At 38.5% G+C, this 19,261-nt stretch overlaps 1 protein-coding gene across 4 annotated transcripts in view; it reads right to left on the minus strand.

Moving 5' to 3' along the window:
• Positions 1-984: 984 nt before the first annotated feature.
• The window catches only part of LOC104105105 (chromatin structure-remodeling complex protein SYD), a 34,223-nt gene continuing 15,946 nt past the window's right edge, over positions 985-19,261 (minus strand). Inside the window, exons 11-37 of one of the 4 annotated variants that reach the window (XR_011412096.1) lie at positions 18,869-18,966; positions 17,822-18,007; positions 17,489-17,669; positions 17,217-17,411; positions 17,052-17,095; positions 16,817-16,873; positions 16,582-16,678; positions 16,266-16,438; positions 15,947-16,160; positions 15,678-15,803; positions 15,486-15,575; positions 12,780-12,896; positions 12,294-12,374; positions 11,979-12,086; positions 11,471-11,640; positions 10,962-11,040; positions 10,800-10,874; positions 9,550-9,647; positions 9,342-9,449; positions 8,843-8,900; positions 8,488-8,706; positions 6,264-8,369; positions 4,703-6,188; positions 2,944-4,575; positions 2,672-2,835; positions 1,658-1,749; positions 985-1,344 (exon numbers count right to left, since the gene is read on the minus strand). Coding sequence is in view for 3 of the 4 variants with exons in the window: in XM_009613345.4 (XP_009611640.1) it covers positions 2,696-2,835; positions 2,944-4,575; positions 4,703-6,188; positions 6,264-8,369; positions 8,488-8,706; positions 8,843-8,900; positions 9,342-9,449; positions 9,550-9,647; positions 10,800-10,874; positions 10,962-11,040; positions 11,471-11,640; positions 11,979-12,086; positions 12,294-12,374; positions 12,780-12,896; positions 15,486-15,575; positions 15,678-15,803; positions 15,947-16,160; positions 16,266-16,438; positions 16,582-16,678; positions 16,817-16,873; positions 17,052-17,095; positions 17,217-17,411; positions 17,489-17,669; positions 17,822-18,007; positions 18,869-18,966 (7,938 nt within the window). In the remaining variant the exon portion in view is untranslated. The remainder of the gene's footprint in view (positions 1,345-1,657; positions 1,750-2,671; positions 2,836-2,943; positions 4,576-4,702; positions 6,189-6,263; positions 8,370-8,487; positions 8,707-8,842; positions 8,901-9,341; positions 9,450-9,549; positions 9,648-10,799; positions 10,875-10,961; positions 11,041-11,470; positions 11,641-11,978; positions 12,087-12,293; positions 12,375-12,779; positions 12,897-15,485; positions 15,576-15,677; positions 15,804-15,946; positions 16,161-16,265; positions 16,439-16,581; positions 16,679-16,816; positions 16,874-17,051; positions 17,096-17,216; positions 17,412-17,488; positions 17,670-17,821; positions 18,008-18,868; positions 18,967-19,261) is intronic. The other 3 variants (XM_070188395.1, XM_070188394.1, XM_009613345.4) reach the window with 3 other exon arrangements.

Below are 19,261 nucleotides of genomic sequence, written 5' to 3' on the forward strand. Positions count from 1 at the left end.
GTGGCAAACTCATACCCGTTTGGACAACGCTTTTAAGAAATGAAATTTCATTCGGGTATTAGTTTTTTTTTTTTTTTTTTATCGTAATATAAAAGAGAAAAAAAGTCTATGATAATCAGAAATCTATAGTGGAAATTGAAGATATATTTTTAAATAGAAGATTGGATAAACTTCACTTGAAATACAACTCCAAACAACTGTTTTTAAAACAACTGTTTCAACAATTCCAACTTTAAATCCTTATTTTAAAATATAGTTATTCGTAAACCAACTAAACTTGGATCGATCATTTTAAAAAAGACACTAGTAATCCAATTTAAAAGGAGGAAGAAGGTTTTCATATGCAGATATTCTTTCAATCCATTTAGAAAAAACACTTACTCTTGTGCGATGATCATCAATGATGTTTTCGGACATTCCAAATTACTCCGAATGGTTGTGCTTTTATGTGTTTTGAGTTACACGTACAAATCTCACTTCAAACTCTAGATATAATTAGATAAGCAAATATTAATTCTTTAATACTTGTAAAAACTAAGATAATGGCTTTAGTAGAATTGTATTGGAACATGATAAAATAAATTGCTGAAAAATTTCGACGTTTATACCTCAACTACAGGCCAAAATTCCCTTTATCTCCATATAAGTTGAATTGGTTTTTGTAAAGTCTGCTAACACAAGTTAGTATAATATAATGAAGAAAACCTTTCAACTTCAAGTGTAGTTTTCTTATTTCAAGAATTCCAGTGTTATTTTTTGTTGTACTTGAGGCTTGCATAGACTTATAAATCAACGCAGGCAATGACCAGTTTGCATACCTTTTGGTTTATTTAGTCAGTTACGTTTGGCTGTTGATTGAGGTAGCCAAGTGTGCAACCTAACAGCCTCTGTTTCTGTTGGGAACAGCTGCTCTTTTGGTACTAATTCATTAGCACTTTCCATTAAACTTCACAGATTATATAAGCAAAAAGTTGAAGCGTGACATAGAAAGTGGAAAAACAAATTGATAAGAAGGTAAATAGACGACTATAGACAATTCAGGTGCAATCCTAAAGTCAATGGCCTGTGAGAGAGAAACTTGGCCAGAAAGAGGAGCTTCTGACTATAGCGGAAATAATATCGATACAGCTGTGAGCTGCCAGAGATTTTGGACCAGGTTATATAGCGTACATACACCCAGGGACGGAAGAATGAGCTAATAACTACATATATAATTTACAGCAAATAGGGAGTATACACTACCAGTTCACATACTATCTAACTTTAAACCTTTGACCTGAATCATCCGCTTTGAAGATGCAGATTCCAGTGATGCCAGCGATGCCAGTCCTGCTCATCCATCACCTGTTACAGCGAAAAGGTACTTAGTATCTCGTTGACAACAAAGATGAATGCACATTTTAAACAATAAACAAGCCCACCCCTAAACCTAGCCCAATTGAAAACACCTTATGAATCAATCCTGCATCGAACGGATAAAGAGACAATTCAACTCTCTCCCTAACTGTCGTCACAGTATGTAGGAGTGATGGAAGTTCATGAAACCATAATAATAGGCTTTGCCCACTGGTGTCTTTTCTCTGACTTGAGCAAAAAGAAAAAGTAGATGAAAAAAAACAAAAGAGTTATAAATCATGACAGAATTGCCACAACTTACGTCTGGAGATCCGCATGAAGAACTGGAAATCCTCGAGGTACTGTTGCTAGTTTATATCAATCCCTATCCTCCCAAGATTGTTAAGACGTAACCTTTTCATAAGCATTTTAAATAAGATGCAAAAATCCACCTTTACTGCCGGCACACATACAAAATAAATAAATAAATAAAAATAACTAAGAGCTCGACAAGGGTTTAAAATGGTAAACGACGTAAGGGACAGAGGAGTGGTAGCCTAGTGCTACCTCCACTTCCAATCATATGGTTGTGATCAGAGTCGCAAAATGGAGGAAAGTAGAAATGGGTCACTGCTGCACTCCTGGGTAAATGTTTGGGGATTAAAGTTTACTATATCACGAAAAAAAGGAGGTAAAACCTTTTTTATCAGATATCCCCAGAGGGATAAAAAGAGGCAAAAACCATTTTAAAGAAAAGACTAGCTGCAGGAAGCCTAAGGAACTTATTTCCACTCCGCCTGAAATTAGTGATATAAGATCCCAACAATGACAACATTTTAAAGCACTATTCGTTGCTGTTCTGAACTTGGTAAAAACCACTAGCATGACTATTTCTGCTGCAGATGCAAGATTTGTAAAACAGCCCGAGCATTAAGAAACAGACAAGCAAAGCAGACCCTCGAGGCAAAATAGAAATCCTACATAGCTAAGGCATATGAGACAAGAAAGGAATGAAGATTGGAAAACAAATGACATTATTCTGCCTAAGAGGTGATTCAGCCTATAAACTTTTACGTACAGTAAACCATACAGAAAAGGAACTTAATAGTAAGGAATTTGCAACATGTGATATTAAGATGCCTAATTGATTGAACTTTTGATACAGCCCTTTTGTACATAGTAAGTAATCCAACCAGGCAGTAATCAATAACAGCAATAAAAAGAATAGCTATCTGCCCTCAATCGAATAACAATGTACATAATAAAACAAAAACAGGAACACATGGTCAAAGTATCCAAGTTCTGAAACATTGTTAAAGAAAGAACAACACATTACCTGCAATACAGGAGAAATGCCAGATCAAGCATCAGTAACTGCAGTGGACACAGTTTTATCATCACCAGCCCCTGTAGCAGATGACAATTCTTCATCAACATACTCTGTTGCAGTTGACATGTTTTCATCTCCACCTTGCTTGATACTGGAGTTCTCTTCTTTGCCTGAAGCAGGAAGAGAAACTATTAATACGGAAGAGAAACAATTTGAAAGTGCTACTAGCAGAATTCGGTGCTGCACACATAGAAACTTCAGATTTGAGCTCACTATACCTGAAAAGACCTCCTTGCTTAGAGCTGTCTCGGAGATCCTCTCAGCGACCAATTGTGATTCTGCCCCATTATCAGCGGCTCTAGCACCTGGACTGCCTTTAGGCTCTTCACTCTCGGGGTTAGAAACATTTTTACTTGCAGTAGACTTCTTTTCTTCTTGTCCTTCAACTTCCAAGTCTCTGCCAGAACCACCAGGAAAATCTCTGCATGGAGTTTCAACTACTTCAACTTCAAGTGGAGCCACCTCCTTGTCAGTCATTCCCGACTCATCACAAATTAAATGTGTTTCCACATTAATTGTGGATTGACTGGATTTAGGTTCACTGAGTTCAGAATTGGAAATTTCATCTGTTACATCAGATTCTTTATTCCCTTTTCCTTCAACAGCAACATCTATCGAGGGAAAATTTTTAGACTTCCCTACTGCAGCATTCTCAGCTGTATCATCCCCGGTAGGAACCTCCTCATGAATTTCCATGTCTTGTTTGGAAACTGAATTAGACTCCACCACTCTTTCAGAAGTTCCATCTGCTGCTTCTGGTTGAGATTCATTAAGTTCAACATTTAATGTTGAAAACTCTTCAGTTGCATCAGATCGTTGGTTCTCGGCTTCTTGATGTGCAGGATCTTGGATACCCAAATTCTCAGTGGGCTTAACAGCTGTAGCATCAGGCAAACCATCCTCCTTATTCCTCGTCTCTGAGTTCTCTTCCACAACCAACTGTAACTCTACCCCTATTTGAGATGTTCCACCAGGTTGAGCTTCATTTAGTTCAGACTTAGATTTTAAAACATCTCCAGTGGCATCAAATCCTTTGTCCACCAGGTCTTGGACATGCAAACTCTGAGACTTTTTTATCGGAGGTTTGGGAGCTATTACCTCACCCGATGCCACTGACTCGCTATACATCTTTTCTATTTTTTCTAAGGCAGAAAATTGAGATTCCACTTCATTTTTAGATGTGCCAGCACTGTGTTGAGGTTCATTAAATGTAGAATTTGATGTTGAAGTATCTTCGGCAGCATCACTTCCCTTGGTCGCTTGACCTTCAACAGTAAGATCTTGGATTGATATATCCTCGGACTTTTCTGCCACCTGACCTGAATCTATTGAACCATCATTTATCCTTACTGTGTTTTCCTCAGCAACTAACAGCAGATCTGCTACCTTTTCAGATGTTCCAGCAATTGTGCTGGATGGAGGTTTTTTTAGTTCACCATTTAAAACATCTACATTATCTTCAGATCTTCTGCTCTCGATTGTCTCAACAGACAAATCATCACGGCACTGAACACCAGCTTTCTCCGTTTGAGGCAGTACAATATCATCAACTTCATGTGAAGCAGACTCCTCACAAATTTTAGTTCGCATGTCTTCCACCATAACCTGTTTTAATTCTGGGTGATTTTCAGATGACCCAACAGCTGGACATAGTTGAGACACATTAGTTTCAGAATTAGAAAGATCTTCCTTTACATCAGAACTCATGTTACCCTGTAATTCAGCTACACAATTCGTGTCATGGTTGCTGCAAAATGTTTCTTTTGGAGCCTCAACAGCTTCGGGATTTGAAGCAATCCTAAGTGAAAGGGATTCCTCCCTAGCACCAGATTCCGTGCTTCGCAAAGTCTCTACAAAATTATCAACAGGTGTCATATCAGATTCACAAGGTGTACTGGAATAAATTTGCTTGTCTTTCAAACTCTTTATCAGATTGATTATCCGAAATAGATAAAGAATAGTCCTTGCTACAAATACCTGGGTGCAAGTTTGCTTCAGCAATTGCTTGTTGTTCAGGTTCCCTTTGTGATGTGCCAACAGTTAAACTGGATTGGGACTCATTTCTAGGGCTTGGTGCAACTTCACTTACATCCGAATCTTTCATATCTGGACCTTGCGCTGCAAGATCGCTCTCACATTTTTCTGTAAGGGAGTCTGCAACATTAGCTTGCTTCTCAAAAGTTTCTGGAGTCAAAGATTTTTCCTCCTCCACCCTACTTAAATCTTTAGTTATCTCCAGTGAAGCTTTAACTGATAACTTGTCTGGTTCACAAACCTCGGCCATTACAACTTTATCAGAATGTGTTCCTTCTCCCGATACTTCAAGTTTGTCTTCCTGATGAACATCAACTAAAGCTTCTGTCTCGGTAGATGGAGATCCAAAGGATGTGATTCCCTTCATATTTTGACTATCAGTCCCCACTGCAGGTGAAACAACAGTCTCCTCCTCTATGGTGTCTCCTGTGTCCTTTTCTTTTGTGAGTCCACCACCATCACGACTCTCAATGCTGGATACCTCAGTTTTACTAACAAATGATTTATCAAGAGAAAGATCCTCCGTCTGTAGCAGGTCAACATCTTTTTCTGCAGCCATGTTTGACCCACTCTTACCTGCCAGTGAAGTTTTGCATGAATCCTCCTTATCGAGTAGAGCAGCATTCGTGCAATTGCTTGCATGGATTTGAACTAATGTAGATTCGACATAACTTAGAGATGATGCCTGTGATTCACCAACCTTCATGCATCTCCCAGCTCCCTTTTCATCATTTTCATTCTTACAATCACTCTCACATTTGTCATTCATAGCCTCAATTTTACCACCTTCACCTTTAGAATTAGTTTCACTCTTTTCAGCACCTTCACCCTTAGAATCACCTTCACTCTTCTCAGCCAGACAATCACTAACCTGAGCCCTTGATCCTGAAGTTGATACAGCCAACTCATCACAAGAAGATACACGTAAAATTGGAGGGCTGTCATATTTACTTCTCGAATATCTCTCTTCTTTGGCCTCTGATAGTGGAGTTACCAAGGGCACCTCTCTCGTCATAGCATTTTCTTTTTCCTTGACATTGTCCACCCGTGCAGAGGAAAGAGTAACATGGGATTGCGATGGATCTGTTTGGATAGCATCAGACTGCGGCTGAACTTCATTACACACTATATCTTCAGGGATTTTCCCAACAGAGTGAACTGAAGGCGTCTGAGATGCAGCTAACTGAACTTTCATTATTTGTTGATCCTCACTGAGAACCTCCTTAGTTGTAGCAGCTCCACGGCTTATATTAACAGTATCTACCCGTTCAGCAACACGACCACTGGATTGTGATGTGTCGGATTTGATAGCATTGCTATGTAGCTCAACTTCAGAACGCACCATAGCTTGAGGGATTGGTCTTGCACTAGGATCTGGAATCATTTGAGATGCATCTGACTGGACAATGGCTGTTTGTTCCTGCACTTCCTGGAGAACCTTTTTAGTCATAGCAGTTACAAAATTTACATTAGCAGTATAAACCTCTTCAGCAGATACACCAACCTGAGCAGGAGAATCGCCAGAGTTGACCATGTTAATCTGCAGCTCAATAGGAGGACCAGAGCAACTTCGAGGTGCAACAGATTGGATCACAGTTGCCTTTCTCTGAGCATCATCAAGAACCTTTTCAGCAGTATCAATATCCGGGTTTACATTATCACCCACCTGACCAGGAACCAGAATAGCATGGGATTGAGATGCATCTCGGTTGATAGCATTGTTCTGTGGATCAATTTCACTACGGACCATATCTTGGATTTGTCCACCAGAAAAATCTGGAGTCCTTTGAGATGCAACCGACTGGTCTACAACTACTTGTTGAGCTTCATTCTCACGCTTGCTTCTTGTAGTGGGCTTCCTCCCAACGGATAACCTGGTTCTCTTTTGTGGGGGTTCAATTGATCTTGGATCCTGAGCACCTAACCCTTCAGTAACAGTTGTGGTGATCAAATCATGTCTCTTCCCCCTGCGCCGTGGTGGCTCACTTCCAGTTTGAGGCTTGCGTCCTCGTCCTCTACCTGGTTTAGCTGCAGTGGGAGGAGTGCTATACTGTGAAACCGATGAAATTGCAGGCAAAGGCACTAGATCAGAAATATGACCAGTTCCTACACCAGAATCTCCTTGACCAATATTCTTCAAGATAGAAGAATCACATAAAGAATCATCATGACCTGAAATAGCAGAAGAGAAAGAAAATGTCCCCTTATCTGATCCGGAATCTAATTTGCCTGTTGCATTAGATGCTAAAAGAAGAGGAGCAGGTGCTGACGAAGTTGGACCCATGCTGGAACAGGAGGATGCAACAGCAGGAACAGGGCAAACTGAACTTAGTTCCATGCATGCAGAAGATGATGCAGGAACAGGAGCAGGTAAAACTGAACCGGAGTCCTTGGAAGTTAACGAAAGAAGAGGAACAGGTGACGCAGAACTTGGTTCCGTGCCAGCCGAAGGTGAAGTATGAGGCACAACTGAAATTGCATTAGCTTGCTGAGTAGCTTCGGTCTGGGCAGCAGAGAAGGAAAGATTGTCTTCTGAATGGTTTTTTGAGGATGAATGGACTGCAGGTGAAATTGAACTAGGGTCCTGGCTGGAAGTAGATGATGGAATAACAGGAACAGTTGAAACAGAGATTACTTCCTTGCTAGTGGAAGATGATGCAAGAGGCATCATAGAAACTGAATTCAGTTCCTTATTAGCATCTCTCACGGATGCAGGAGCATGACCAAGTTCTTTTGAACCCAAACCTGCCACTACCTGTGGCACCAGATCAGGCTTCCCCATTGAGGGAGGTGTTGGAGGCATATGGTGACTTGAAGAGCTCAAAACACTCACACCTTGTGCTGCCGAGACAGGCTCACTTATTGCTTGAGTTGGAGGGGAGAGAAACGCCTCTGTTGTAACACTCTGTCGTTTCCCTCTACGCCCTGGAGCTTCTCCATTTTCGACCTTCCTACCTCGCCCTCGACCTCGCCCTCGCCCTCTACCTCGTCCCCTACCCTGCCCGCTTGTAGGAGGACAAGGAGGACCAGACAGAGAAGCAACAGAAGGAACAATTGCCTGATGGCTTGGAGCAACAGCAGCAGCACTCTCTAGGATAGTTGCACTGGTACTTTCCACAGAGGAAGCACAAGGAATGGACACAGAAACAGGCCCAGAAGTTGCCTGACTGGTAGAAGTATTTTCTGCAACGGATATGCTATCCACCTTTACAGCTGCAGTTGCTGAAAGAACGACAGGGGACGGTGAGATTTCAGTCACTATTGCTGTCCTCCTTGGCCTTCCCCGGCCCCGTTTAGATGGCGGAGTCACGGTCACAGGGCTTTGTTGAACTATGGGCCCAACAAGTTGTTGGGGAAGCTCTTGTGCAGGCTGTTGGGGAAGTTCTTGGGCAAGCTGTTGGGGAAGTTCTTGCGCAGGCTGCTGGGGAGGAGGTTGATCCAGTGCTGGTGTTTGTATTTCACTAATGGCAACAGGGGCAGGACAACTGCCAGAGACTGGAAAGAATTTCTTTTCCTGAATTTCTTCCCTTAGAATAGGTGATTGAGGAGACTCAGCAAGGCACATTTTCTCAAATTCCTCTTCTGTCCATTGCTCTTCATATGAGCGAACCTAAGGAAGAAGAAATAAAATGAACAAATTAATGGATAATAAATTATTTTACAGATAGTATAAGCATTGATAAAAGATATGGTTGCAAGTGCCTGCAGTCTCCAAAAGTATAACCAACCTCTCTTGTTCTTTTTCCACGTCCATAATGTTGGATATCAAGGCCCCCAAGACTCTCACCCTTCCGTTTTAACCCAGGGTTAGGAGCCACAGCTGGCTTATCATTTATTTTCATTGCTTCATAAAATGGTTTCAAGTCTTCATCAGTAAGAAGCCGAGAGGGCAAAGGAGGAATGAGCTCTGAACTTCCACTTTCTGAACACAACTTCTTCCAGACTTCCTGCATTACCAAGCGTGAATTAATAAAATGATGATAAACTAATTGGATGAATAACTTTTCAACCGGATTAGCAGGATATATCCATCCAGAAAATGAGAGAATTAAATAGCCTGGAATAAAGTATTGGCATGATTACCATCTCTTCTTCACGCCTTCTCCTATCAATTGATTCAAATATATCAATCTCTGGCTCACTGCACATGGGGAGTAGAGATATCAGAGTTATGCACCTGATGGCGAGTAGGCCAAATAGTTCTTGCAAATACATGTCAAATACATTAGAAATATAGCACCGGTGTCATAGAATAAAAATGAATTGACGACTAGCCAGCAAATATAACCTCCAGCTCCCAACAATGAAAGAAGAAAAAAGGGGGAAAGGGACAAAATGGTAGTCAGCATTGAGCTTCAAATGCCGCTTTTCTGACAAATGAAATATTGGTCCTAAGAGTGATGTGGCTTTGAGATGCAGTTTCAGTGCCATATTGCCTGGAATGAACTAGATAAATCATAACACAGCATAATTTGCTCTTCTGGTGTAAGAAATGTCATATTACGCAAGTCACTGGAAATAATTTTAATGTAATCAATGAATTCACAGCAGAATAAGAGCGCATTTGCTGCTACTATTTTACCTTCGCGCTATAAGATCATTCAAAGAATCATCATCAAGAACGGGTGCAGCTTCCTCTTTTTTGCTTTCACGCAAGAGGGACTCCAAGTATTCCCTTCGGTCCTCCGCACTACAACCAAGTTAAAATACGTTTATAAGCACAATATATTCACCAAAGTAGTCAAAGTGTTGAGCAGATTTTCCAATTCTTAAAACTTCCTTCAAAAAACCTTGTGTTATTATCAAAGAATCCAGCAGTAATGCTTTGGTTAGCGACTCCAAGTTTGTGCTCTGCAGCAGCTCTAACTTGTTCCTCAACGGTTTGGACCTAATTCAACAAGGTTGTAGAAATGGAGAACTTAGAGATACCGTAGGTACAATTGTGAAATGAATATTTGGATCAACAAATTATTTACAGTATTGATTCATAAATTGCGGTAAGAATTAATGTCACATATGGTTAATAAGATTTGACCCTTCCAAAGCCTTGGGCGCTCACAGCTCTGGGGGGCAGACCTTCAATTCATCTTTCCATTCTATCTTATATATTAGCAGTAATAAGTATCATTGAGAAGCTCTAGAAGAACATTCAATGTTCAAGATAATCTGAACATGGAGTTCTGAAGAAACCAAAATCGCATTCACGCTACTCTATCAGGAATTCAAAGAATGCTGCAATTAATGAAGTCAAGTCCAACAGAATTTTGATTGCTTTCGCAAGAAAAATCACTTATCTAGATAATGATTGTTTAAGGACTGCTTAATTGTTTTACCCAATCGCAGAAAAAGGGCAAAAAGAAAAACGAAGTAACTGTAGCTTTGGCTACCTAGATAACATGCTTTTCCCTATTTTGATGCTTTTTCCTTCTCTGGAGCAGGCTAATGCCAGCCCATCCCCCCATGGAAAGGGCAAGCATCTATTCAAAATGCTGGCAAAGCTTCTTAAGCTTCACATTTGAAGTTTTAAAAGCTAAGAGTGAGTTCTCTGCATTGCTAAAAAGACTGTTGCCTCTCAACCAGTCAACCCAGAGTAGAAATGAAAGAAAGCAGAGACAAGGTGAATTATAGTACAATTACAGATGAACGGCCACTAAAAGAAGAACTGGCTTCGTCTAACAAACATGCAAGGACTAAAAAATAAAAGACACTTTAATAAAATCATATCCAGTTTCCATACATGTCCTAGAACAAAGTCTTATCCCGCTTCACAAACACAGTTCGGCCACTAAACTGGAGAACGAAAATTACATGGGGCATGAATGGTGCTAGTACCCAGAAATGACGGGATACTGAACTAAATATACATCTTAAGAAATTGCGTGCTAACAATGCTAACCAATGTAAATAAATCAGAATGACCCATGTGATCCACAAAACAGCAGACAACAATCTTAAGAAAGAGTTTCATTAATCATTTTATAAAAGAATGAATCTGCAACTGCATGAATAGAAAATCTGACAGAAGTGAGAAAGCATTTACCGTTTCCAATCGAAGAACAAGAACATCCTTCTTTTGACCAATCCTATGAGCCCTTGCCTGTGCTTGGAGATCAACCTAAAAGCAGCAAACCAGGAGAGCAGTAAGCAAAAGCCACAGAATCAAAATATAAAAAATCCTCAAAAGAGTAAGTTTGAGTTTTGCCTGAGGATTCCAATCCGTGTCAAAAAGTATCACTGTATCAGCAGCTTGAAGATTCACTCCAACTCCCCCAGCACGAATACTGGCACCATTTTAGAATAAAGTAGTCTAAGAGAAAATGCTTGCTTGAATAACGAAAGCAGAAAAAAAAAAAAAAAAAAAAAGCTGATACCTAGAAGGAACATCAAAACAAGTCCCACAAACAACCTACAAGATTTTTTCCTAGAAACAATTTAAACCATACTCCAATAACCAGTATATACAATGGTCCAGTTTGGAACGTTGTCCATGAAAGTGAAGTACATTTTATTAATCTACTTTTGGTAGTTAATAAAGTTTTTTGTTTTCTTTAGTATCAAGACTCACAGAAAACTAAAATTAAGTGTTCGCCAAATTTTCAATTTTGCAAAACTTCGGGCCAGTGATCAAGGTAAGGACAAAATGAATGACTAGTACATGCTTTAAACTCAACAAAACGGTGAATCTAAGGCAGTCTAAGTTAAGCCAATTACCTCAACAGAAATATAAAGAATGGAGAATTTGGCTGATTAAATCCATCAATAAGGGCACCTCTATCGCCCCCAGACGTATGTCCATCCAAGCGAAGGTACTTATATTCCTTCCAGCAGAGATAATCCTCCATTACATCAAGCAGCCTGGTCATAGTTGAGAAAAGCAAGACCTGCAAAACGACCAAAAAGAACAGCATGAAAGAGGAATAAATTTCATTTCCTTAACCCTTGCAGCCTCATCCCTCAAAGAAATTGTGATTAACAAAATGGAAAGCATCAGAATCCTTTCAATGGACAATGAAGCCAAGGCCCCCAAGTAAATAAATTAAAAATGACAAAAACAGTGTCAGCAGCTAAAGAACAAGGAGAAAGAAGAAATTATAAGGCCGGATATTACCAGATGTAAAGAAGGCTTAAAAGCACATGAATATCCACAACCTCAAAGAGTGATTTAGAAATTAAGATTCTTCAGAAAACAAATTTGTAATGCAAACATGCAATTTTGTACCCGATGATCTGTTGCCTTAAGTTTCGGCAGTAGTCTGTCCAACATCTCAAGCTTCCCACAAATCCTCACAATGTTCGGCAGATAATGCTTAGGAATTAACTCGTGAATCTGACATATAAAACAAAATGATCAGATAACCAAAAGGGACAACTCCCCACCTTTCAGCAACTTCTGAAGATAAAAAACGAGCTCAAAATATATGTTCTCAAATCAAAAGCAGTAGCAGAAGCACAGGCATGATATTTTCCAGTTATACCTGCACTTCACATCAATTTCAAGATCATAAAGATACTAATAGAAGAGGGAGAGCCATACCTCCTCCACATGAAGCTGGCTAAGATACGGATGATTACAAATATTGCGTAGCTCCATAACAGAATTGTGGACTGAGCGAGCCTAAAAAAGGAAGAATGTGGTCAAAGGTAAGAACATAATACCTGAATAAGCATAGTTTCTTTTTCTTTTCTTATTTTGATAAATCAAAAGAGTTTGTTCATAATATGCACCAATATGACTTCTGAGTAAGCACATATGTTCATTTCTAACCGTAGAACTACAAGCAGATGTTCAACCTCATATAGCCAAGGAAATTAATAACGCAAAAGAAATACAAGTACCGAATAAATGGTACGAATCCTTTTGGACACTGACATGAACATATACAAGCACAATTTCTACTTATATGCATAAAGTCTATGAGCTGCAATAGATCTTAGCTATGCTTAATTTATCTCAACAAAGAATTAAACAATATTGTTGAGCATGAATCATTGAACTCAAATAACAGAAGAGAGGTTAAACCTTTGAAGTTCCGAATGCACCAAGGTTTTCTTCCACTCGCTTCATCAAAAGCTTCTGATATGAAGAAGCTTCACATCTAACAAGCCTTTCAATCTTTTCAGGTAATTCATTCTCAACCTAAGACAAGCATTTGAAAAGACATAGGCATAAGCTCTCAACACTGCCAGAAATTGAATGCCAGACGAGTCTTAGGAAGCATTTTTTGGTCACATAAGATAGATTTGTTAGCAATATGGCAGCACATACAGTATGAAATAAATGTTTGTTTTCTTGCACTATCAAGAACCTGAAAGAATGATTAAAACAGCAGACTCTACATTTCTCTTAGCAACATAAGGAACAACACTATGCCAAATATCTAAGTTTCATCATGTGTGCAATAAGACTTGTTGCCAGTCATATTAGACACCCTCCGAATTATGGTTTTGGAGAAGAAAAGAATTCATATAAAATATAAAAGAGCAATAAAGGATGCATAAGAAGTCGTCACAAGTGTGAAAATAGTGGAAGGAGATACGGGGTTCCAAATGACCGTGGGTTCACAAAGGATCTGCCCTGAGCCTGCAATTTTTTCACCTAGTTATGGTCTTATGGATGAGTTAACTAATAGTATACAAAATGAGGTTAAAAGGAGCATGTTATGTGGAGATGAAATTGTGTTAATGGATGAAATTAGTGAGAGAGCCTAACAAAAGCTTGAGCTATGGAGAAAATTGTAAAGGGTAAGTACTAAGTATTTTAGATAACATGATATATGCACTACAAGTTTAGCCGTCATAAGAAGGGGCAAAAGTCTTTGCTGTTTTTTACTTCTGTAAATACTGTTCAGCTGTTACAGCACATCCTTTGTGCTTGTTTATATATAAGATTACCTTACTTTTCAAGAAAAGTTTAGTCGTTACAAGAAAAATAAAGTTAAAGTAAGACTGGACTGGATTCTTTTTTTTTAGATGGCTGAACTGGAATTCTTTTGTAAGGGCAGAAAATGTTAGTATCTAGCTGTAGTTTACCGAGAGAATGCTATGATAGATGAGGATGTAACACATCAAAATTAAAATATAAAATGTGAAACCGAGGAGTGCTACGGCGTGCTATGCAATTAGAAGATACCAACAAAAATAAAAAGCATGTTCCATAAAACATCTCCTATCTTTTGGATAAAGATAATAAATCATAAATTTCTTTTTTTCCTTATAACAAAATCATAAATTTGGAATGTATCTCTCATCACAAGAAGTAATGGCAGAGACTCTGCTCCACAAGGCAATAGGATATGAGATTGCACTCTTCTGATATGCAGGATCCGTTGTTCCCCATAGGAGAATAAAGCCTCAATCATGTAGCATCACCTAAGTAGGCCAGGTCTCACTAAAAAAACAAAGTGGCTTGTCTACAATAACATTTATTCTATAAAACAATTTTAAGATCCAAAATGTAAAAATGGGATGGATATCGGGCATCTACCACCCAAAGTATCTACAAAATGGATGTACAATGTAGGGATAAGTCTGATTTAAAAAGTCGCTGTCCAAATTTAGAGAAGTCCTAAAATTATCGTGTAATGGATAAACAAGCCCACATAAACTGATCGATATAAACATTCGCATAGACGACTCCAACTTGTTTGAGATTCAGGTGTAGCAATACTCATGATAGCCAGTGTTAGGTGTCCCACATTGGTTGAGGAAATGGGATGTTGTCTCCTTATATGGTCTTAGCCAATCCTCATTTCATGAGCTATTTTTTTATTTCATTTTGATTAAAAGAAAACTAAGCACTAAGATGGTGATTGGCGATACATAGATAGGGAGACCTCTATACAAAAACAAAAAGAAACACTCCCATCTCACGAGCTAGTGTTGGCTTGAGTTAGGCTCAAGGTCCATTTCTTCTCATGGTATTAGAGCCAGACCCATTCTTATTCTTGTTTTATCCAAGGATGGGCCCTGTTTTGTGTTGTCCAAGCTCTGGATGTCCCGTCTTGGGCGTGCGGGGGTGTTAAGTGTCCACAATAGTGGAGGAAATGGGTTGTTATCCCTATCTAATTAAAGCAACACTATTTAGATCCCTCTTTCTGTTTCCTCCTTTTTCTTGGTCACGTAGAGGGGCACTAAGTATAACTTGATGGTACAACAAAAAATTAATAAGAGAAAAATTATTGTTAAGAAGATGTATTATTGTTGGTGGTGTAAGCATGGGGAGGATGAGAACCATCCACTAAAACATTGTGATTTTTCCTGGCAGCTAACGTCATTGATGTTTGCAATTTAAAATCCAATTGGTGTTACCCAACATAGTCACGGGCGCGCTGAAGAGTTGGAGTTAGAGCAAGCTGGAAGCTGGACGAAGGTAATTTTGGAAAACACACGATTTTTGCATCATTTTGGGTATTATGGAGAGAGATATGGAAAAACTTTTGAGGAAATTGAAAGTAGGTTATCAAGGGTCAAAAATTCTCTTTTGTTTCTTTTATAATTTTAGTGTACAGTTGGATTCCACTTGTATACAGTTGGTTAGATTTTTGGGAGGCATGATGCCTTTCATAAATATAATACATCATAGGTGTGGCATCAAAAAAACATTTGATTTTTAAGAAAAAACAAAAGCATGATACGGATCCTCCAAAGATGGAATTTGATACACATAGCTTGAGATTGGATAACCAGTCGAGTAGGGCAAGTGCACAGTACGGATGAAGAGATATACCTTGTGTTTCAATCTCCTAAGTACAAACGGACGCAGAACTTGGTGCAGACGATTTATGATCAAAAGATTTTCCTCCTCGGAGAGCAAAGCCTAGCAGCAGAAGAAAGCAAAGTAATTGGATCAACAAAATATAAAGAATAACTTAAGCAACAAGGAAATCGTACTTCCGACTGGAAACGGTAAGAAACATACCTCATCAGCAGAGTTGTCACCATTACTCTCAAATGGTTTGTTAAACCATTGTGAGAAGTCTTCTGATGAGTTGAAGATATTTGGCAAAAGGAAGTTAAGGAGTGCCCAGAGCTCCTCAAGATTGTTCTACATGGACGAAATAATAAATACTTTCAGATCACATCAGCGCACACAAAAAAAACAATTAGTATGTCATATTATATGCCAGAAGAGCATGTCTTCTCAACCCACAGGATGTAAGAAATAAAAATCTCACAGACAATATAAACCTGAAGAGGAGTTCCCGTCAACAGCAACCTATGATTACTGCGATAGTGCTTGAGATCAGCATTCAACTTGCAAGAAGCATTTTTTATGCGATGGCCTTCATCAATTATGATATAGTGCCAATGTATTTTGCTTAGTTTTGGCCGATCATGTTTGTTCATCAAATACTCATATGTTGTCAAAAGAACATTGAACTTTTGATGAACTATTCTTTCCCTGCAATGACAAGTTACCCCAATATTTGCAGCATGAATACAATGGAAGTAACAAAATAATAGTAGAATTGCTAGACAACAATATGACTTAATTGATATGACATACTTGAAAAGCTTCCTCCGCTCTTCTGGTGGTCCAGAATAAACTATTTTGAGCATATCTGGTGCCCAAAAGTTTATCTCCGACTCCCATCCAGGCAGGACAGAGGATGGCACTACCACCAGAAAAGGTCCTCTGTCATTTTTGGCTTCCATCAGGTAACACATTAGGGATATAACCTACAAAATTGTCTCCATGAGATACTCCAAAATTCAAGAGAAAATAACTATGGAATTAAAGTGAACTTCAAAAGGAGAACTAGAGTTTAATAAACTAGGAATCAAGTAAGAGTAACCACTAAAGTAATTACATATTAATGTACCTGAACAGTTTTACCGAGTCCCATCTCATCAGCTAAAATTCCATTCAAATGGTTATTGTAGAGCGAAACCAACCATCGTAATCCATTCATTTGGTACCTGCAAGAAAAATTGAGATTAAACATACTCTAGATGAAGGAAACAGGAAATATCTGCGAGTGGAAATTAAATAATTTAAAAAATTCACTCACAAACATAGATACGCAATATAATTAATTCTGACATTAAAAAACTTACTCCCTTAATTTTCCACCTTTGAGAGAAGTAGGCTGCTCTGCAATGGTCTCCTTTACACTGCAGAAAATAAATTTACTTATTTAGCATCTCAACCAGAGAGATTGAATACTGACATTGAACAGATAACAAAGTTGAATCATGGAAAGTCAAAAGAATGAAGATTCAAATAAAACTAAAGAATCTATGGCGTTAAGTCCTTCAAGACCATGTAAGAGTTTATATAAGCAGAAATTACCTATGTGCCATCATATAGTATTTTTCATTGCTTTCCAAGTAATGCTGCAGAAAAAAATTTTAACATATAAGCAAATCAGGAAATGACACAAAACAAGCATATAACAATGAGCATGCCAGCTAGCAATATGTGCATTTAACCATATATGACAATATCTGAAAGAACCTTAGCCTGATCTGTTTCATCCTCATCACCGAAGTCAATCTCATCCTCCTCAACCACACCAGTGTTTCTATTGTCACCCATGTCGGTATCAAATTTTCTTGCTATTGACTTAGCGTCCTTTAATTTGGATCCAAGCTGTTGGAGGTACTTTTCCGTCTCTTTTAGTAGTTGTTTAACACGATCCGACTTTGCGTCCTACAAGCAATGTGAAAGTATTTATCAGGATAAGTGGAACAGAGGGCAGTGCAGAGAGAAATTTAGTCATACCATACCTGAACCATTCTAAGGTATCCCTCAACATCATTGATTTTCAGCAAATTAATTTTCTCACGCTGGATTCTGTCAATCTTCTCACGATGTATCCGTTCCTTCCTTTTATGAAACTCTTTAGCATACTTATTGAAACCTTTCCAACGTTCTCTCTTCATTTTGAATACATCTTCCAATCTTTCCCTGGAGTTCAGGTTAATTCCAAGAAAACAAAAAATAAGAAAATCAGAAAAGAAGTCATTAATCATTTACTGTTAAAGGAGCAAAGTCACACAATTAATTTGACCAGAAAAAAAGTCACACGATTAACCCCAAGGAGGACAGTAATTGCATACCTATGAACTTCAATCTCACTGAAGAACTCCTTCTGTCTCTCACGAATTCTTTTTTGACGCTCTTCCTTCATTTTTTGTTCATATCTTTCAAGTTGCTTTGATTTCCTCCCAATTCTGTGTTTCTTGATTGATTTTAAGCGCTCTATGTCAGCTGCTATTGGTTTGAAAAAATCGTTGAGAATTTCACTGCCAAAAAATTGTCACAAGGTCACAAGAACTGAACAGATAATGTTAAGCAATGACGGGTGACATAGGAAAAGCCTAAACAGTTCTAAACAATATAAATAATCTTGGCTACCATAGGGGAGAGGAGGAGCATGAGACCACCAGAGCTCTCTGGAGAACCGCCGGAGTCTAGTATACATACAAGAAAATGTTCACAGACTGCAAATTTGTAACCACATAAGCATTTTAGACACCAGCTTAAGGAAGAACATGTTCATATACTATGAGTACCATACACACAAGCATTTGAAACCACTGCGCAGCTCTTATTGAGAATATTTTTATAAGATCCAGTAGAAACTAAAATCATCTAGGACCCAACTACTCAGCTGGTTCTTTTCAGATTTATATTATTATAAATCTCAGCTACTATGTAACTTAATCTTTTTGAATCCACAAATTAATAATACCTCAGAGTGCCAATTTTCATTCAAAAATCTTCGAATTAGTTAAATGAGGTCTTGTATTAAAATGAGAATTAAAAAATTATATCATATCTCTAAAGATCAAACTTGCAACACTCGAAGTGAACGCTATAAATTTGCAAAATGGTTGACAGCTTGTCATACTTCCTTGAAATGAAGGTATCTATTAGGAGAGGCAAAATTAGAAAGCAAGGCAGAAGTAACAATGTGGTACATTGATACATATTAAACTTGCAAATAATTCACCGTAGAAATATCAAATTTGTTGACTATGTGACACCCTTCGTAGAAAATAAGATATCCACTAGTGGAGGCAAAGTTAGAAAATAAGGGAGTAGGAACAATGTGGAATACATCTAGATATGTATAAAAAAGTAAGTTGAACTAGATCAATCACCTCCGTAGACGGCGCTGCAGCTCCAGCAATTGAAGCTTTTTCAGCTCAATGACACTTTTTGTTTTTGCAGAGATATCCTCAGAGGAGCTCACCGATTCCTGCCACATAAATGAAGATGAGTATTTATCACATCGAGCAATGAAACTTAACTGGGATGTAAGAGCCATTGTACATAAATAAGGTTATAGCAATCTATGGACATTAAAGATGCTTATGATTGTCACAAGCACGTGTATCAGACGCTGGAAGAGGAGATCATCAAATGGTTCTGACAGATCAAAAACAGCTGATGCAAGGTGCAGTGATATCCTTTCATAGACACACTCAAGATCAATAAAAACGAAAAACAATGCAACAGGAAAATCATAAATGCCAGCTTCAATTTGGTTATTA

The sequence above is a fragment of the Nicotiana tomentosiformis genome, chromosome 11, assembly GCF_000390325.3.
Source record: "Nicotiana tomentosiformis chromosome 11, ASM39032v3, whole genome shotgun sequence".
In the NCBI taxonomy this organism is placed as follows: domain Eukaryota; kingdom Viridiplantae; phylum Streptophyta; class Magnoliopsida; order Solanales; family Solanaceae; genus Nicotiana; species Nicotiana tomentosiformis.